Below are 19,276 nucleotides of genomic sequence, written 5' to 3' on the forward strand. Positions count from 1 at the left end.
AAAAGAAGAGACATTAACGCCTTTCCCCATTTAGAAACATCATACCCGAATCTGAACCTATATAAACCCATTACTGTCTAAACAACTAAGATATTCACGCTGAACATAAAGGCTGGGCTGTCTTAGAACAAAGTGATCAGTCTAAAAGTGTCGAGTCAAAACCGACGTAGTCGTCTTCAACAGAAAGTGAAGTTGCGTGAACAAAGCAAAGTGAACATCCTATTTGCATTTACTAAAAAAAATCTGACATTTTTACAAATCAAAATGGAAGAACATAAACATATTTAAACACTCAAATTAATATAATATGGCTCTAGAAGACATGCACCTGGGGATAAGTTGATTGGCAACACTAAATTGGCCCTAGTGTGTGGATGTGAGTGTGAATGTTGTCTGTCTATCTGTGTTGGCCCTGTGATGAGGTGGCGACTTGTCCAGGGTGTACCCCGCCTTCCGCCCGATTGTAGCTGAGATAGGCTCCAGCGCCCCCCGCGACCCCAAAGGGAATAAGCGGTAGAAAATGGATGGATGGATGGATGGCTCTAGAAAGCCAAAGCTATATTTAATATGTATTCTGCAAATAAAGTATATTGTGTGTCTATTTATTTTACTTATTTAAAAAATACATTTTGGTTAAAATATTTCAAGTACTTTTTGGTCACATTCAACAATGATAAATTTGGTCACAAACGTGATATACATTTTTTTAGCGTTTCATATCAAGACACAATATACATTCTTGGCAAAAGAAACATTCAATATTTTAGTTCTGGCTTCTTAAGAGCCATATTATTTTTATTTAAATGTTTAAATATGCTTATCTTCTTCCATTTTAATTGGTAAAGGTCTTAGAGTGTTTCTTAATGATAAAGGCAAAATGAATGCTGCACGTCCGGTTCTTGTGACATCACACAGGATCACTTCCTGTTGTAGACGCGTCTTTGTCATATTCCTCCATGTATGTATCATCACTCTGTTCTAAGAAGGCACAGCCTGTAGGTTAAATGTGCACATTTTAATATGTTAGTTGCTCAGACAGCAATGCGGTTATACAAGTTTAGATCGGGGTAGGTCATTTGGAAGAAGGACGTTAATGTCTTTTGTATTCTTGTTAGCATTTAAGATAGCTAACGATCAGCGCGCCAATTTGCTTCTCCAGTAAATGAGCAGTATCAACGGCCCGTGGCTTTTATCGAAGCACTGTTATCACTGTTTTATGATTATTTTCATTCAAAACGATAATACTAACTGTTGAAAGTTCTACCATGGTTTGTCATTAATACGGTTTATCGTTAAATCTGTAGCCACAAGTTATTTCTATAACCGAGCAAATAATAAGATGTCTTTTTTTTCCAGTGTACCTAAATGGCTACAAGGAAGTCTGTATCGGATGCATACAACAATGGTAATGATTTGTTTGAACTGTCAGGCTTATTATTTCTGCTGATGCTATTGATTCCCATGTTAAAACTTACATGTATTGTCCTTTTCGTTTTTTTAATATAGGACCCATCAGCTACCTTGATGATGTTCCCTTCAAGGTCAATGAAAAGTTTCGCTGCCCTGCCAAAGTGGGTCTGCCTGTTGGCTTTTGTCCACCAGACTGCAGCTATTTGTTGGCAGACACAAAGGTAAGTCATTTACGGATGACGTGGCCCTATATATAATTATGTTGTCCCCTGTAACCCTGGTGATCTGAAATGTTATGCTAGAAATCAGGAAGGAAATAAAGTTTGGCTTAGTTTTATATATATATATATATATACCGGTGTATATATATATATAAACAATTGGCACATTACAAAAAAACAGCAACAATTGGGGAAAAAAGCAAGAAACACAGTGAGAAAAAGCCAAAATGTTGACATCAGCCAATAACAGAGTTGACGCAGGGGTAGATCTTGCTTTGGTTTTTGACTGAGACTAGGTATCTTGGGCTCGGAAAGGTTGGTGACCACGTCGCTAGAACAACAACACACAAATCTATTCCATGAAAACTGCTCATATGTAAGTATATGGAGAATAAGAAAAGTAAATAGATCAAAAACAGTACATTAAGTGGTCACTGCAAACTTGACTACGTCTGTCTTGCTACTTTCTTTCTTGTTTTCTTGTTGAGGAAATGAATACAATTTAGACAATGTAATCCCCTACGCAAAGCATGATGAAGAAGTGTCTCTGCCCGTGTTTGTGTACTCAAAAATAACTCAAGTTTCCCCAAAATTTAGTGGCTTAGAGTATACAATCTAGGACTTTTGTCAGTGTAAAGAAATACATGAAAGGAATACTGTATTATGATGTTCTGAATGACTCACATTTCCTGTCACACGTGTCATGTCAACAGTATGACTTTTCTCTGGAAAATCGGAGTGTACGGTGGGGGATTGAACTGGCTGAGGCCCGAGCAGCAGAGGCTCGAGCAGAAGAGGTCACAGCCCAACAGGAGGCCGAAGACTCGGCTCAAGCGCAGGACGTTAACGGCAGCGGAGGAAAGCCACAGTCTGCTCTAGACGACCAGGACCCTCCCCCGCCAGCAATGAACCCTGTTCTGGCAGGACTGAGCCACGGTGCTATCCTAACTCCTCTTCCTGCTCCAAGTCTTGGTCCGAGGAAAATCCAACCGAGCACTCCTCAGCCGCATAGCCTCAACCTTGCTGACTTTGAGCGGGAAGAGGACCCCTTTGACAAGCTAGAGCTTAAAACATTGGACGATAAAGAGGAGCTTAGAAACATTCTCCAAAGCCAGCCTCAACCTGCTCCTTCTGTATCTCCACCAGAAGTGTCCCAGCTGGGGCCCACGTCACGTGGAAACAGCCCATCTCCTCCCACCAACACCAGCCTCCCAGCCAAACCTGGCTTTGCCCATAAACCCAATGGCTTAGTTTCCCTACTCGATATGGACAAAGTTGGGCATCATGGGAGATCAGGATATGAAGCAGAAGATCGACCCTGCAACATACGCTCTCTGACTTTTCCCAAACTTTCGGATTCTGGTGATTCCGATCCAGTAAGATACAGCCCATTCCCTGCACCCATCCCTGCCCCCCGACACAACCTACCCAATGGCAGCCCCCCAATTCTACCCAAATCCCAAGTCATTGTTGCCCCTGAGCCGCTCAGCCTTGACAAGGGTGGCGGACCCAAACCGGTGAGAACAAAAACACAATATTCGATGATGAATATTTTCATCAGACTAACCTGATATTTTCTTTACATTTATTCCCAGGGAAACTCTGTGTCAGGCTCTGCTGGTTTGCCATGTGGAGGGGCCCTGCTTAGCATGACCCCCAGCGAGCGTCAATGTGTAGAAACCCTGGTCGGCATGGGGTATTCTTATGAGGGTGTTCTTCGGGCCATGCAGAGACAAGGGCAGAACGTGGAGCAGGTGAAATAACCCCACCTCTTTTATGTAAAACCTCACATTTCTCAGAATTTAGATGCTTAAGTTTTTGGAGAAATGTGCATTGACTGACAATATCCATCACCTTGAATAAGACAAATACAGGAATACCGTATTTTCCGCACCATAAGGCGCCTTGGGTTATAAGCCGCGCCTTCAATGAACGGCATATTTCAAAACTTTGTCCACCTATAAGACGCCCCGTGTTATAAGCCGCATCTAACTGCGCTAAAGGAATGTCAAAAAAACAGTCAGATAGGTCAGTCAAACTTTAATAATATATTAAAAACCAGCGTGATGTGGGCGCGCACGGAGTCGTATATCAACATGGACGGAGCTGCGTGAAAAAAGCCACCCGGCCTCTTCGCGTAAACTTACCTTAACCACTCGCTCATCTTTTCTTCATCCATCCATCCCTTCGAGTTAGCTTTTATGATGACGCCGGCTGGTCTCTTTTGGCAAGGTCTTCCTTTTGAATATCACCATGGGTGGAAGTTTCTGGTCATTAGCATGGCAAGCTAGAACCACAGTGAAGGATGACTTCTCATTCCCTGTGGTGCGAATATTCACCGTACGTGCTCCCGTTGTATCCACAGTGCGGTTCACAGGAATATCAAAAGTCAGTGGAACCTCGTCCATGTTGATAATGTTCTATGGCCGGATCTTTTTTTCAGCTATCTTGTTTTTACAATATGCACGGAAAGTAGCCAGCTTTTCTTGAAAGTCTTTAGGCAGTTGCTGTGAAATAGTAGTCCGTGTGCGGATGGAGAGATTGCGTCTTTTCATGAACCGGAAACCTGTCGCTTAGTAGGAGCCATTTTGTGGTCTTTACAGATGTAAACACACAAAGGAAATGAAACGTAATATCCGCGCGCTTCTTCTTCTTCTTCTTCTACGCGGGCGGGTGGTTGCTTTCAGTAGAAGAAGAAGCGCTTCCTGTTCTATGGGGGCGGGTGCTTACCTTGGCGGTTGCTTGCGTAGAAGAAGAAGCACTTCCTCTTCTACGGGGAAAAAAGATGGCGGCTGTTTACCGTAGTTGCGAGACCGAAACTTTATGAAAATGAATCTTAATATTAATCCATATATAAAGCGCACCGGGTTATAAGGCGCACTGTCAGCTTTTGAGAAAATTTGTGGTTTTTAGGTGCGCCTTATAGTGCGGAAAATATGGTACATGTATTTGTGTAGAAATCATCAGTGCACCTTGATCATCATGAATTGAAACACAAATTAAGCCAACACACATTTTTGTCATTCATTTTCCTTTATTTAACCAGATAAAAGCTCATCGAGATTAAAATCTCTTTTGCAAGAATGACTTGGCCAAGAGGGCAGCAAAAACAGGTTTTATAATTACATAGAACATAAAACAGGAGCAGTCAAACACTTTAGTTAGAAGTACTAATTACTTACAACATAAAAATAAAAAAAATCCATAAAAACAAACAAGTACAGTGCCCAAAATAAAGTTTCTTGATCCTTTGTGTCGTGTTACAAGTGGGCGTGCAACGTTAATGGCCAAGATGCTTGAGTTAGCTGGAATCATGTCATGTTAGCACTTTTTTCCTACTTCAATTCAATATATTGCAATGATCAATAACCCCCCTTAACTGTGCATTTCTAAAGAATTTGGTAGTTATAGCCATTTTATCGTAGTATCTGTAAAAGATGAAAACATTGTGCAAACGTATGTTACTGTAAATACAATACAGCCATTTTCCCACCAAATAGTACAGTTTGGTTCTGTCTGCTGCAGTACGATTCCGATCAGTAAATCCTCTTCATGTTTGCTCTGGTTGCGTCACCCGTGTAAACAGTGTGACATCATACCAGCCAAACATAAATTACTGACAACAACAAACTAAACTCTTTATGTCGTAATCTGCTGTACATTTTAAATGTTTAATTTCGGGTTTCTAGCTAAACCTTCAAGCAATCTGTAGGCTACAAGTTCAACTAGCGCCCTCTAGTGAATGGGTGCTAAAAACTGAAACAGTACGCCTTAGATAGGTTGAGCTATTGTAAATCCATAAAATGCATCCCTTACTAAACGTAATTGAATGTACTTCTTGGTGGAACCGGGGTTCATAGTGTCAAAGTTAAAACATGTTGTCATTGTGCAAGGTACTGGATTATCTCTTTGTCCATGGACGATTGTGTGAGCGAGGCTTCGATGCAAGCGCAGTGGAGGAATGTTTAGAGATGTACCAATGCTCAGAAGAAAAGGTAAGTGCTTTTGGGCCCTCAGTGGTCATGTCTACTAGATTACGCCTAAAACAAATCAAATGTTCAAACCCTATGTGTCATTTTAGTTGAACAAATGTCAATCTTTAAAATAGGGACGTGCTGACCGATCGGTCACTAATCAGTATCGGCCGATATTCTTTATGGCGATCACAAACCCCACCCCTTCTGGATGATATTGCATTTATTTTAGTCCCCTGTAGGGATGTATACCGAGTACCGGTTCCTAATTGGGTAGGTCCAAGAGGACGGTTAAAATTCTGGACTAATGATACAGCTAGCAGTACATTTTTAATCCAGACGACCGTCGTAATTGTTGTGACCGGTTACGCCAGGTCATTCCTTGTCTTGTTTTGTAGGTGTTTCTTCAGTTTTTTGTCTAACTTCCTGTCCAGCACTCTTATTTTGGTGGCTTTTCCTGTTTTGTTGGTGTTTTCCTGTAACCCTGAGCACTTTTCCCCGCACCTGTTTTCTGTTGGCAATTAGGACTATTTAAGATGAGCCTATTCACTATTCTTTCCATGATGGTGTCAAGTACAAATCTGCTACATGCAATTGTACCGTGTTTTTCGGACTATAAGCCGCTCCGGAGTATAAGTCGCACCGGCCGAAAATGCATAATAAAGAAGGAAAAAAACATATAAGTCGCATTTTTGGGGGAAATGTATTGGTTAAAAGCCAACAGCAAGAATAGACATTTGAAAGGCAATTTAAAATAAATGAAGAATAGTGAACAACAGGCTGAATAAGTGTACGTTATATGAGGCATAAATAACCAACTGGTATGTTAACGTAACATATTATGGTAAGAGTCATTCAAATAACTATAACATATAGAACATGCTATACAATCTGTCACTCCTAATTGCTAAATCCCATGAAATCTTATACGTCTAGTCTCTTACGTGAATGAGATCAATAATATTATTTGATATTTTACGCTAATGTGTTCATCATTTCACACATAAGTCGCTCCTGAGTATAAGTCGCACCCCCGGCCAAACTATGAAAAAAACTGCGACTTGTAGTCCGAAAAATACGATAAGTTGTTTTGCTGTTATCCAGCCTTTCATTTGTCTTTTCTTTATAGTCTGTCCAGTTGAAATGTTGCATAGATTATGTTTTACTGACCGTTTTCAAGCCGCTTTATGAACGTCTCTTCAGGTCGCGTTGTTTTGTGGGCGATATTTTTTTACGTGCCTTCAATTCAACATTTTATTTTCCCCCCGTCAGCCATGTTGTATTTTTTTTAGTGCTACTGACAGATATAAGTTAGAACTCTATGCTACTTCGTATTGAAAATGGCAACAGCATAAGATGCACGTGCATGTACAAGCCAGTCTGCCCCACAACAAGAGGATAGAGAAAAAGGAGCTTATTGACTACAGTATCTTCTACAGCAAAGCACTTTTGGTAAATCTCTACTATACAGGTAAAAGCCAGTAAATTAGAATATTTTGAAAGACTTGATTTATTTCAGTAATTGCATTCAAAAGGTGTAACTTGTACATTATATTTATTCATTGCACACAGACTGATGCATTCAAATGTTTATTTCATTTAATTTTGATGATTTGAAGTGGCAACAAATGAAAATCCAAAATTCTGTGTGTCACAAAATTAGAATATTACTTAAGGCTAATACAAAAAAGGGATTTTTAGAAATGTTGGCCAACTGAAAAGTATGAAAATGAAAAATATGAGCATGTACAATACTCAATACTTGGTTGGAGCTCCTTTTGCCTCAATTACTGCGTTAATGCAGCGTGGCATGGAGTCGATGAGTTTCTGGCACTGCTCAGGTGTTATGAGAGCCCAGGTTGCTCTGATAGTGGCCTTCAACTCTTCTGCGTTTTTGGGTCTGGCATTCTGCATCTTCCTTTTCACAATACCCCACAGATTTTCTATGGGGCTAAGGTCAGGGGAGTTGGCGGGCCAATTTAGAACAGAAATACCATGGTCCGTAAACCAGGCACGGGTAGATTTTGCGCTGTGTGCAGGCGCCAAGTCCTGTTGGAACTTGAAATCTCCATCTCCATAGAGCAGGTCAGCAGCAGGAAGCATGAAGTGCTCTAAAACTTGCTGGTAGACGGCTGCGTTGACCCTGGATCTCAGGAAACAGAGTGGACCGACACCAGCAGATGACATGGCACCCCAAACCATCACTGATGGTGGAAACTTTACACTAGACTTCAGGCAACGTGGATCCTGTGCCTCTCCTGTCTTCCTCCAGACTCTGGGACCTCGATTTCCAAAGGAAATGCAAAATTTGCATGGTTGGGTGATGGTTTGGGGTGCCATGTCATCTGCTGGTGTCGGTCCACTCTGTTTCCTGAGATCCAGGGTCAACGCAGCCGTCTACCAGCAAGTTTTAGAGCACTTCATGCTTCCTGCTGCTGACCTGCTCTATGGAGATGGAGATTTCAAGTTCCAACAGGACTTGGCGCCTGCACACAGCGCAAAATCTACCCGTGCCTGGTTTACGGACCATGGTATTTCTGTTCTAAATTGGCCCGCCAACTCCCCTGACCTTAGCCCCATAGAAAATCTGTGGGGTATTGTGAAAAGGAAGATGCAGAATGCCAGACCCAAAAACGCAGAAGAGTTGAAGGCCACTATCAGAGCAACCTGGGCTCTCATAACACCTGAGCAGTGCCAGAAACTCATGGACTCCATGCCACGCCGCATTAACGCAGTAATTGAGGCAAAAGGAGCTCCAACCAAGTATTGAGTATTGTACATGCTCATATTTTTCATTTTCATACTTTTCAGTTGGCCAACATTTCTAAAAATCCCTTTTTTGTATTAGCCTTAAGTAATATTCTAATTTTGTGACACACGGAATTTTGGATTTTCATTTGTTGCCACTTCAAATCATCAAAATTAAATGAAATAAACATTTGAATGCATCAGTCTGTGTGCAATGAATAAATATAATGTACAAGTTACACCTTTTAAATGCAATTACTGAAATAAATCAAGTTTTTCAAAATATTCTAATTTACTGGCTTTTACCTGTATGTTCAACATTTTATTTAAGGACTAAATGACAATAATAAACATATGTTTCATGTACACTAAGATTTTTTGTTAAAATAAAGCCAATAATGCTATTTTTTGTGGTCCCCTTTTATTTAGAAACGTATCAAAATACATTTTGGTATCAGGACAACCCTAGTTTGGTTATTGTGTGCTATTTATTTAGTTTTGCCCAAACATGATGCACTAAAAGAAACAAAGGATGGAGTTGAAATACTGTTCAACTGTCAATAGCACTCACTATAAATAAGATGAACCATGCACAGTTATTACATGTGATTGATATTTGTGCCGGTCCATCTTACTTGTCGGTGATTAGTATCGGAATCAGCAGCACAAAACCCTGATCAGAACATCTCTACTTCAAAGTAATTGTTGGGGAAAAAAAGACCAATCAATTGTAAATGATGTCAAATGTTTCTTTTCATCATCAGGCATTGCAGTTTCTTGAGCTCATGTCAAGATTTGGCGAGATGGGATTCAAGCGGGAAGCCATCAAAGAAGTGCTACTGGTCCACAATAACGATCAGGACAAGGCACTCGAGGACCTGATGGCTCGGGCCGCAGCGAGCTGAGCAACGAGTGCTGGGCCTGACTCCTGTTAGTACCCTCCACAGCCCCCTTTCTTCCTGCCACACCATGCCCTGCCACATGTGCTGTGGGAGGGCCCGGCACTTCTTTAAGACTGTGCCAAGAGCATCAATACGTCACAGCAGTATTTTTTGTTGTCGTTGGAAATAAAGCCAACTGGTACTGCTCGGATAATAAGGAGTGGGGTGGAGAATTTGGGCTGTGGCAAGTTTATATTTGCTTCCACGTGGAAGTGTTGAGCAGGTAAAGCTGCAGGCCAGAGTTGTGATGAGGTAGTCACTCATAAAACTGCATAACAGCTGAGCTGCCATCTTCCACTGCTCAGTGCACATTTCCAGTCAGAAGTGGTGGAGGCTTTCTGGAAACAAAGCAGTCAAAAACCAGTCTTTTGAATTTGGATTGAGGATTTCCATCCTAGGTCTTCAAAAATAAGCGATGCTACCTGAACTAGTTCACTCTTCTACCTGCACTGGAAATAATAACCCCTCTTGATAACCTACACCCTGCTGGCATGGACCCACATTAAGATATTTAAAACCTACACTGACACTTTTATTTCAACACATAGTTTGATGTAATGTAAGCTATAATCATTTACTTTAAGCAGCATACTGGAAACATGTGAATGGCCGTGGGAAATACAGTACAGGCCACACCTTCTCCTCATTCGTCTTTATGTTCATGACTATTTACATTGTAGATTGTCACATCAGAACTATGAATGAACACATGTGGAGTTATGTACTTAACAAAAAAAATTGAAATAACTGAAAACATGTTTTATATTCTAGTTTCTTCAAAATAGCCACCATTTGCCCTGATTCCTGCTTTGCACACTCTTGGCATTCTCTCCATGAGCTTCAAGCACACTTGTGAAGTGAAAACCATTTCAGGTGACTACCTCTTGAAGCTCATGGAGAGAATGCTAAGAGTGTGCAAAGGGTGGCTATTTTGAAGAAATTAGAATGTTTTCAGTTATTTCACCTTCTTTTGTTAAGAACATAACTCCACATGTGTTCATTCATAGTTTTGATGTAAATAGTCATGAAAATGCATTGAATGAGAAGGTGTGTCCTGTACATATGTTCATGTTTTGTTTGTTTCCCAGCCACATTACAGTGCAATAGAGACACTTCATGTTCTATAACTTTGAGCCCCTCTAGTTGTTGGGAGATGAAATAGTCTTGCTGGAAATTTGGATGTAACTAAAACTGTTTTGATTTAAGTTCCTTATTGAATTCCATCATTGGATCCAAATAATCAAACATGGCTTTTGTTGGTTGGCATATTCATACATGTATTTTTTAAACAGGCAATGAGTAATCTTTTGTCTTAAGAGTTGATGTTTTCAGTTGTCTAAGCTACAAAAAGTTACAAAATCCCATATTTTGATTGATTTAATACACAGAAGTGAGCGGGCTGTGGATATATTAACTGCATTGTTTTCTTTTGCGTAGCCAATGTGTTTGTTGTTCAAATGAAGGGCTGATACTGTTTTAACAACAAGGGCCTATTTCTCAACTGATATTGTGTCCAACCCTATTTGCCTTGGAAAATAGCGACCATTTAAATGAGGCTCAAATTGGTTCAACCAGCTATGCGTTTAAAAAAAAGCTACATGAACCAGAATGGTCAACATAGCTAAGCTTCAAAAGTGCTTTATAGTTCTAGGAAGGAACAATTTTAAAGCATTCTTCCAATCAATATTCCTCACTTATCAGTGATTGCTAGGGCCACCATCTTCTGTGGCTCTATTGTACATCGTTTCCACACCTTAATCATCAGCTTTGATTAGACATGTTAATAGTGATGTTCCATACTGCTGATTTTCTTTCCAAGCTGGTACTTTTTGCAAATTTAGAGTACAGGCCAAAATTTTGGACACACCTTCTCATTCAATGTGTTCTCTTTATTTTCATGACTATTTACATTGTAGATTGTCACATCAAAATTATGAATGAACACATGTGGAGTTATGTACTTAAAAAAAAGGTGAAATAACTGAAAACATCTACGGTAGTTTCTTCAAAATAGCCACCCTTTGCTCTGATTACCGTATTTTCCGCACCATAAGGCGCCCTGGGTTATAAGCCGCGCCTTCAATGAACGGCATATTTCAAAACTTTGTCCACCTATAAGCCGCCCCGTGTTATAAGCCGCATCTAACTGCGCTAAAGGAATGTCAAAAAACAGTCAGATAGGTCAGTCAAACTTTAATAATATATTAAAAACCAGCGTGATGTGGGCGCACACGGAGTCGTATATCAACATGGACGGAGCTGCGTGAAAAAAGCCACCCGGCCTCTTCACGTAAACTTACCTTAACCACTCGCTCATCTTTTCTTCATCCATCCCTTCGAGTTAGCTTTTATGATGACGCCGGCTGGAAAGGTCTCTTTTGGCAAGGTCTTCCTTTTGAATATCACCATGGGTGGAAGTTTCTGGCCATTAGCATGGCAAGCTAGAACCACAGTGAAGGATGACTTCTCATTCCCTGTGGTGCGAATATTCACCGTACGTGCTCCCGTTGTATCCACAGTGCGGTTCACAGGAATATCAAAAGTCAGTGGAACCTCGTCCATGTTGATAATGTTCTCTGGCCGGATACTTTTTTCAGCTATCTTGTTTTTACAATATGCACGGAAAGTAGCCAGCTTTTCTTGAAAGTCTTTAGGCAGTTGCTGTGAAATAGTAATCCGTGTGCGGATGGAGAGATTGCGTCTTTTCATGAACCGGATCCCTGTCGCTTAGTAGGAGCCATTTTGTGGTCTTTACAGATGTAAACACACAAAGGAAATGAAACGTACGGTAATATCCGTGCCCTTCTTCTTCTTCTACGCGGGCGGGTGGTTGCTTACAGTAGAAGAAGAAGCACTTCCTGTTCTATGGGGGCGGGTGCTTACCTTGGCGGTTGCTTGCGTAGAAGAAGAAGCACTTCCTCTTCTACGGGGAAAAAAGATGGCGGCTGTTTACCGTAGTTGCGAGACCGAAACTTTATGAAAATGAATCTGAATATTAATCCATATATAAAGCGCACCGGGTTATAAGCCGCACTGTCAGCTTTTGAGAAAATTTGTGGTTTTTAGGTGCGCCTTATAGTGCGGAAAATACGGCACACTTGGCATTCTCTCCATGAGCTTCAAGAGGTAGTCATCTGAAATGGTTTTCACCTTATCAGGGTTGATGAGTGGAACTTCTTGCTTTATCAATGGGTTTGGGACCATTAGTTGTGTTGTGAATGAGAATGTGTGTCCAAACGTTTGGTCTGTACTGTACCTAATGTGTCTGCTAACATTTAAAGAGTTGTTTATTTTCATAACATGCCTATCTAAAAAAAAAACAAATCAGTAAAAATGTAATGTAATGAGAAGAAGCTGACATTTTTAAACTAATCGGTAATAATATTCACCTATAACACAAAGTTGTCTTTAAATATATACCGTATTTTTCGGAGTATAAGTCGCACTGGAGTATAAGTCTCATTTTTTGGGGGAAATGTATTTGATAAAAGCCAACAGCAAGAATAGACATTTGAAAGGCAATTTAAAATAAATGAAGAATAGTGAACAACAGGCTGAATAAGTGTACGTTATATGAGGCATAAATAACCAACTGGTATGTTAACGTAACATATTATGGTAAGAGTCATTCAAATAACTATAACATATAGAACATGCTATACAATCTGTCACTCCTAATCGCTAAATCCCATGAAATCTTATACGTCTAGTCTCTTACGTCAATGACATCAATAATATTAGTTGATATTTTACGCTAATGTGTTCATCATTTCACACATAAGTCGCTCCTGAGTATAAGTCGCACCCCCGGCCAAACTATGAAAAACAATGCCACTTATAATCCGAAAAATACAGTAAATGTTTTTTGCATTTTTTTCTAAATTAAAAAAATATCATAATGGCAGCCCCATACTTGACTTTTAAGTATGTGGCCCTTGGTGGAAAAAGTATAGACACCCCTGATTTAAAATGTTACAAAACTCTCAAAAAAAGTTTGGACACACCTTCTCATTCAATGTGTTTTCTTTATTTCCATGACTATTTACATTATAGATTGTCACATCAAAACTATGAATGAACACATGTGGAGTTATGTACTTAACAAAAAAAGGTGAAATAACCGAAAACATGTTTTATATTCTAGTTTCTTCAAAATAGCCACCCTTTGCTCTGATTACTGCTTTGCACACTCTTGGCATTCTCTCCATGAGCTTCAAGAGGCAGTCACCTGAAATGGTTTTCACTTCACAGGTGTCATAGTTTTGATGTGACAATCTACAATGTAAACAGTCATGAAAATAAAGAAAACACATTGAAATGAGGAGGTGTGTCCAAACTTTTGGCCTGTACTGTATTTAGTGTAGTTCATTAAAACAATACTAACATAAATTAACAGGAACAATTACAACAATCGTAATAAACACTGTTAAATATGTAACATAACATTAATATTTTTGTACAGGAAGATTTTTTTGACACACTGTTATGCAGTTAGTATTATTTTATTCTTACATGGGGAAAAAGCAAAAAATACCGGTAATCGGTATGTAATAAATAAATAAAAAGCTCAAATGTTCCAACTAATAACATACTTAGTCACCTATAATACAAATCTGTTTTTAGGGTTTTTTTCAATGAAAAAATGTCAACTAGGGCCCCTGCATACTTCGATTTTTCAGTGTGCGGCTTTTGGTTGAAAAAGTTTGGACGCCCATGAACTAAAGCATATCAAAAGTATCGCTATTGTGATCGAAGAATCGATATTTGAGAAGATCTGCACACCACAACATGTCACACAGTACCTGTACCACATACTCTGTGTTTCCATTTAGTCTACGCTGTTAAGTCCTTATACATTTGTTTCTTCACGCGTAAGAACTGAGTCTGCAGCAGCTGTTTAGTCTTACTACAACTTACACCACACAGGCCAATAATTAAAGATGAAGCCAGCTTGTTTACCATTGAATTAACACAATTTGGAATAAGCGGTAGAAAATGGATGGATGGATGTTGTCAAAGTTTTAGGGTTTGCATATACAGGTAAAAGCCAGTAAATTAGAATATTTTGAAAAACTTGATTTATTTCAGTAATTGCATTCAAAAGGTGTAACTTGTACATTATATTTATTCATTGCACACAGACTGATGCATTCAAATGTTTATTTCATTTAATTTTGATGATTTGAAGTGGCAACAAATGAAAATCCAAAATTCCGTGTGTCACAAAATTAGAATATTACTTAAGGCTAATACAAAAAAGGGATTTTTAGAAATGTTGGCCAACTGAAAAGTATGAAAATGAAAAATATGAGCATGTACAATACTCAATACTTGGTTGGAGCTCCTTTTGCCTCAATTACTGCGTTAATGCGGCGTGGCATGGAGTCGATGAGTTTCTGGCACTGCTCAGGTGTTATGAGAGCCCAGGTTGCTCTGATAGTGGCCTTCAACTCTTCTGCGTTTTTGGGTCTGGCATTCTGCATCTTCCTTCTCACAATACCCCACAGATTTTCTATGGGGCTAAGGTCAGGGGAGTTGGCGGGCCAATTTAGAACAGAAATACCATGGTCCGTAAACCAGGCACGGGTAGATTTTGCGCTGTGTGCAGGCGCCAAGTCCTGTTGGAACTTGAAATCTCCATCTCCATAGAGCAGGTCAGCAGCAGGAAGCATGAAGTGCTCTAAAACTTGCTGGTAGACGGCTGCGTTGACCCTGGATCTCAGGAAACAGAGTGGACCGACACCAGCAGATGACATGGCACCCCAAACCATCACCCAACCATGCAAATTTTGCATTTCCTTTGGAAATCGAGGTCCCAGAGTCTGGAGGAAGACAGGAGAGGCACAGGATCCACGTTGCCTGAAGTCTAGTGTAAAGTTTCCACCATCAGTGATGGTTTGGGGTGCCATGTCATCTGCTGGTGTCGGTCCACTCTGTTTCCTGAGATCCAGGGTCAACGCAGCCGTCTACCAGCAAGTTTTAGAGCACTTCATGCTTCCTGCTGCTGACCTGCTCTATGGAGATGGAGATTTCAAGTTCCAACAGGACTTGGCGCCTGCACACAGCGCAAAATCTACCCGTGCCTGGTTTACGGACCATGGTATTTCTGTTCTAAATTGGCCCGCCAACTCCCCTGACCTTAGCCCCATAGAAAATCTGTGGGGTATTGTGAAAAGGAAGATGCAGAATGCCAGACCCAAAAACGCAGAAGAGTTGAAGGCCACTATCAGAGCAACCTGGGCTCTCATAACACCTGAGCAGTGCCAGAAACTCATCGACTCCATGCCACGCCGCATTAACGCAGTAATTGAGGCAAAAGGAGCTCCAACCAAGTATTGAGTATTGTACATGCTCATATTTTTCATTTTCATACTTTTCAGTTGGCCAACATTTCTAAAAATCCCTTTTTTGTATTAGCCTTAAGTAATATTCTAATTTTGTGACACACGGAATTTTGGATTTTCATTTGTTGCCACTTCAAATCATCAAAATTAAATGAAATAAACATTTGAATGCATCAGTCTGTGTGCAATGAATAAATATAATGTACAAGTTACACCTTTTGAATGCAATTACTGAAATAAATCAAGTTTTTCAAAATATTCTAATTTACTGGCTTTTACCTGTAGTTCTTCTCGTTTGATCACCCCAAGGTCTGTGTGGGTTCCAACATATCTGCTGACTCGTCTTAACCACTTCCTTGATTGTGGCTTACAAATGTTCAACTTCTAAGGTCACAATGATCAAATAAGCAAATGGTTTCATCAATGGAAATTAAATTCAAGTAGTGAGAGTCTTACTGGTTTGATTTGTGATGAACACTCCTGTGCCTTCTTCTTCTTTTTCCCTCCACTGCACAGTCAATTTAGTCCAAGTGCAGCCAACACAAGATGATTGTCCATTCATGCCATTATTCCTTGCTATGAGGCACCGACTTGCCTTCTTCTCACATTAAAATATCATTATCCATTGTTTTGTTCTCATATTGAAATCATAACATTGAATTTGTCTCACATTTTGTTAAAAACTATGCTTTAGTAAGTGTTGCCTTTGCAAGACACTGATAATGGGAAACTTGAGAGGAAAACTTAGTAATGTTTTAACGACAATAGATGGTACTAATAAGTCAGTGGTACCTCACGTCAAAATGTGTCGCGGCGCTTTTTTTTTTTTTTTTTCCATGTTCTACATACAGTATCTTAAAATATTTTTCAAGCATTAGGAAAGAAAAATAACTTAAACATATTGTCACGTTCAAACACAGGACATCTATTAAACAAGACAAAAAGGCAAGGAATCAAACAGACAGAATTCAATTTAGACTCAATTGGTGAGAGACATGCGTCAACCTGTAACCTCTTACAGTGTCTTAGCACGCTCTGACGAAGAAGGTCTTCGTCTCCTCTTTTAATTCAGATGTTCAATGTTCACGCACCAACATATGTCACAGCAGGAATTGGGAGTATGTAAAACAGTCATTGTTTTCGGTCGCCTTGAAGTCCAAGAAGAGGACTTCTCGGGCTTGGGCTCTTCCTGGATCCAGCTGGGGCAGGTGTTGGAGGACAATGGATAACCCCTCCCGTCTCCTGTCCACAGCAACTTCAAGAGGGCAGCGGGTCGTAAATAGCCTTGACCAAATAGTTGGAAGAGAGTTTGGGAACCACTTCAAAGAGAGTTCCTCCGGGAGTTGAGCAGCTCCTGCCATCTGTCCGTGTTGAAATCACAGTGGCGTTTCACGAGCGTTCCTCCTCTTGTTAGGCCTCGAAATACAGCCTTCATCTTCTCATCAGGAACATAATGCAATATAATGTTTCTTTTGTGATAACTTACAATTATTCTAACACATATCACCACTACAGTAGAGTGTCAGCTAGATAAGAACAAACCAATCAGAGCATGCTGTTCAGTGTCGTGGCCACTGATTGGCTAAGCCTTAGTCAACGTTACTACAAAAACCCAAAAGCAGTCAGGTTGTGTAAATGGTAAATAAAAAGAGAATACAACAAATCATTTTCAACTTATATTCAATTGAATAGACTGCAAAGACAAGATATTTAACGTTCACACTGGAAAACGTTATTTTTTGCAAATATTAGCTCATTTGGAATTTTGATGATTGCAACATGTTTCAAAAAAGCTGGCACAAGTGGCAAAAAAGACTTAAAAAGTTGAGAAATGCTCATCTAAGACTTATTTGGAACATCCCACAGGTGAACAGGTGGGTGCCATGATTGGGTATAAAAGCAGCTTCCATGAAATGCTCAGTCATTCACAAACAAGGACGGGGGCGAGGGTCACCACTTTGTCAACAAATGCCTGAGCAAATTGTTTAAGAACAACATTTCTCAACAAGGAATTTAGGGATTTCACCATCGACGCTCTGTAATATCATCAAAAGGTTCAGAGAATGTGGAGAAATCACTGCACGTAAGCGGCAATGCCTTGACCTTCGATCCCTCAGGCGCTGCTGCGTCACAAAGCGACATCAGTGTGTAAAGGATATCACCACATGGGCTCAGGAGCACTTCAGAAAACCACTGTCAGTAACTACAGTTGGTCGGCACATCTGTAAGTGCAAGTTAAAACTCTACCATGCAAAGCCATTTAACAACACCCAGAAACGCTTCGCTGGGCCCGAGCTCATCTAAGATGGAAAGTGGAAAAGTGTTCTGAGGTCTGACAAGTCCACATTCATATTTTTGGACCAAAGAGGAAAAGAACCATGGGAACTGTTCTAGGGTGAAAGTGTAAAAGGCAGCATGTGTGATGGTATGGGGGTGTATTAGTGCCCAAGACATGGGTAACTTATACATCTGTGAAGGCACCATTAATGCTGAAAGGTACAGGTAAAAGCCAGTAAATTAGAATATTTTGAAAAACTTGATTTATTTCAGTAATTGCATTCAAAAGGTGTAACTTGTACATTATATTTATTCATTGCACACAGACTGATGCATTCAAATGTTTATTTCATTTAATTTTGATGATTTGAAGTGGCAACAAATGAAAATCCAAAATTCCGTGTGTCACAAAATTAGAATATTACTTAAGGCTAATACAAAAAAGGGATTTTTAGAAATGTTGGCCAACTGCAGCAGGAAGCATGAAGTGCTCTAAAACTTGCTGGTAGACGGCTGCGTTGACCCTGGATCTCAGGAAACAGAGTGGACCGACACCAGCAGATGACATGGCACCCCAAACCATCACTGATGGTGGAAACTTTACACTAGACTTCAGGCAACGTGGATCCTGTGCCTCTCCTGTCTTCCTCCAGACTCTGGGACCTCGATTTCCAAAGGAAATGCAACATTTGCATGGTTGGGTGATGGTTTGGGGTGCCATGTCATCTGCCGGTGTCGGTCCACTCTGTTTCCTGAGATCCAGGGTCAACGCAGCCGTCTACCAGCAAGTTTTAGAGCACTTCATGCTTCCTGCTGCTGACCTGCTCTATGGAGATGGAGATTTCAAGTTCCAACAGGACTTGGCGCCTGCACACAGCGCAAAATCTACCCGTGCCTGGTTTACGGACCATGGTATTTCTGTTCTAATTTGGCCCGCCAACTCCCCTGACCTTAGCCCCATAGAAAATCTGTGGGGTATTGTGAAAAGGAAGATGCAGAATGCCAGACCCAAAAACGCAGAAGAGTTGAAGGCCACTATCAGAGCAACCTGGGCTCTCATAACACCTGAGCAGTGCCAGAAACTCATCGACTCCATGCCACGCCGCATTAACGCAGTAATTGAGGCAAAAGGAGCTCCAACCAAGTATTGAGTATTGTACATGCTCATATTTTTCATTTTCATACTTTTCAGTTGGCCAACATTTCTAAAAATCCCTTTTTTGTATTAGCCTTAAGTAATATTCTAATTTTGTGACACACGGAATTTTGAATTTTCATTTGTTGCCACTTCAAATCATCAAAATTAAATGAAATAAACATTTGAATGCATCAGTCTGTGTGCAATGAATAAATATAATGTA

The 19,276-nt window shown here is 40.3% G+C and overlaps 1 protein-coding gene across 2 annotated transcripts in view; it reads left to right on the forward strand.

Annotated features, from left to right (window-relative positions):
- The window catches only part of ubap1 (ubiquitin associated protein 1), a 30,095-nt gene extending 19,498 nt beyond the window's left edge, over positions 1–10,597 (forward strand). For both annotated transcript variants that reach the window (XM_061932384.2, XM_061932383.1), the window contains exons 2-7: positions 1,357–1,405; positions 1,507–1,631; positions 2,345–3,148; positions 3,227–3,385; positions 5,525–5,626; positions 9,118–10,597. In XM_061932384.2, the coding sequence (XP_061788368.1) occupies positions 1,366–1,405; positions 1,507–1,631; positions 2,345–3,148; positions 3,227–3,385; positions 5,525–5,626; positions 9,118–9,258 (1,371 nt within the window). In that variant the 5' untranslated portion in view covers positions 1,357–1,365 and the 3' untranslated portion in view covers positions 9,259–10,597. The remainder of the gene's footprint in view (positions 1–1,356; positions 1,406–1,506; positions 1,632–2,344; positions 3,149–3,226; positions 3,386–5,524; positions 5,627–9,117) is intronic.
- Positions 10,598–19,276: the final 8,679 nt, after the last annotated feature.

The sequence above is a fragment of the Nerophis lumbriciformis genome, linkage group LG38 (genome assembly GCF_033978685.3).
Source record: "Nerophis lumbriciformis linkage group LG38, RoL_Nlum_v2.1, whole genome shotgun sequence".
Lineage (NCBI taxonomy): Eukaryota > Metazoa > Chordata > Actinopteri > Syngnathiformes > Syngnathidae > Nerophis > Nerophis lumbriciformis.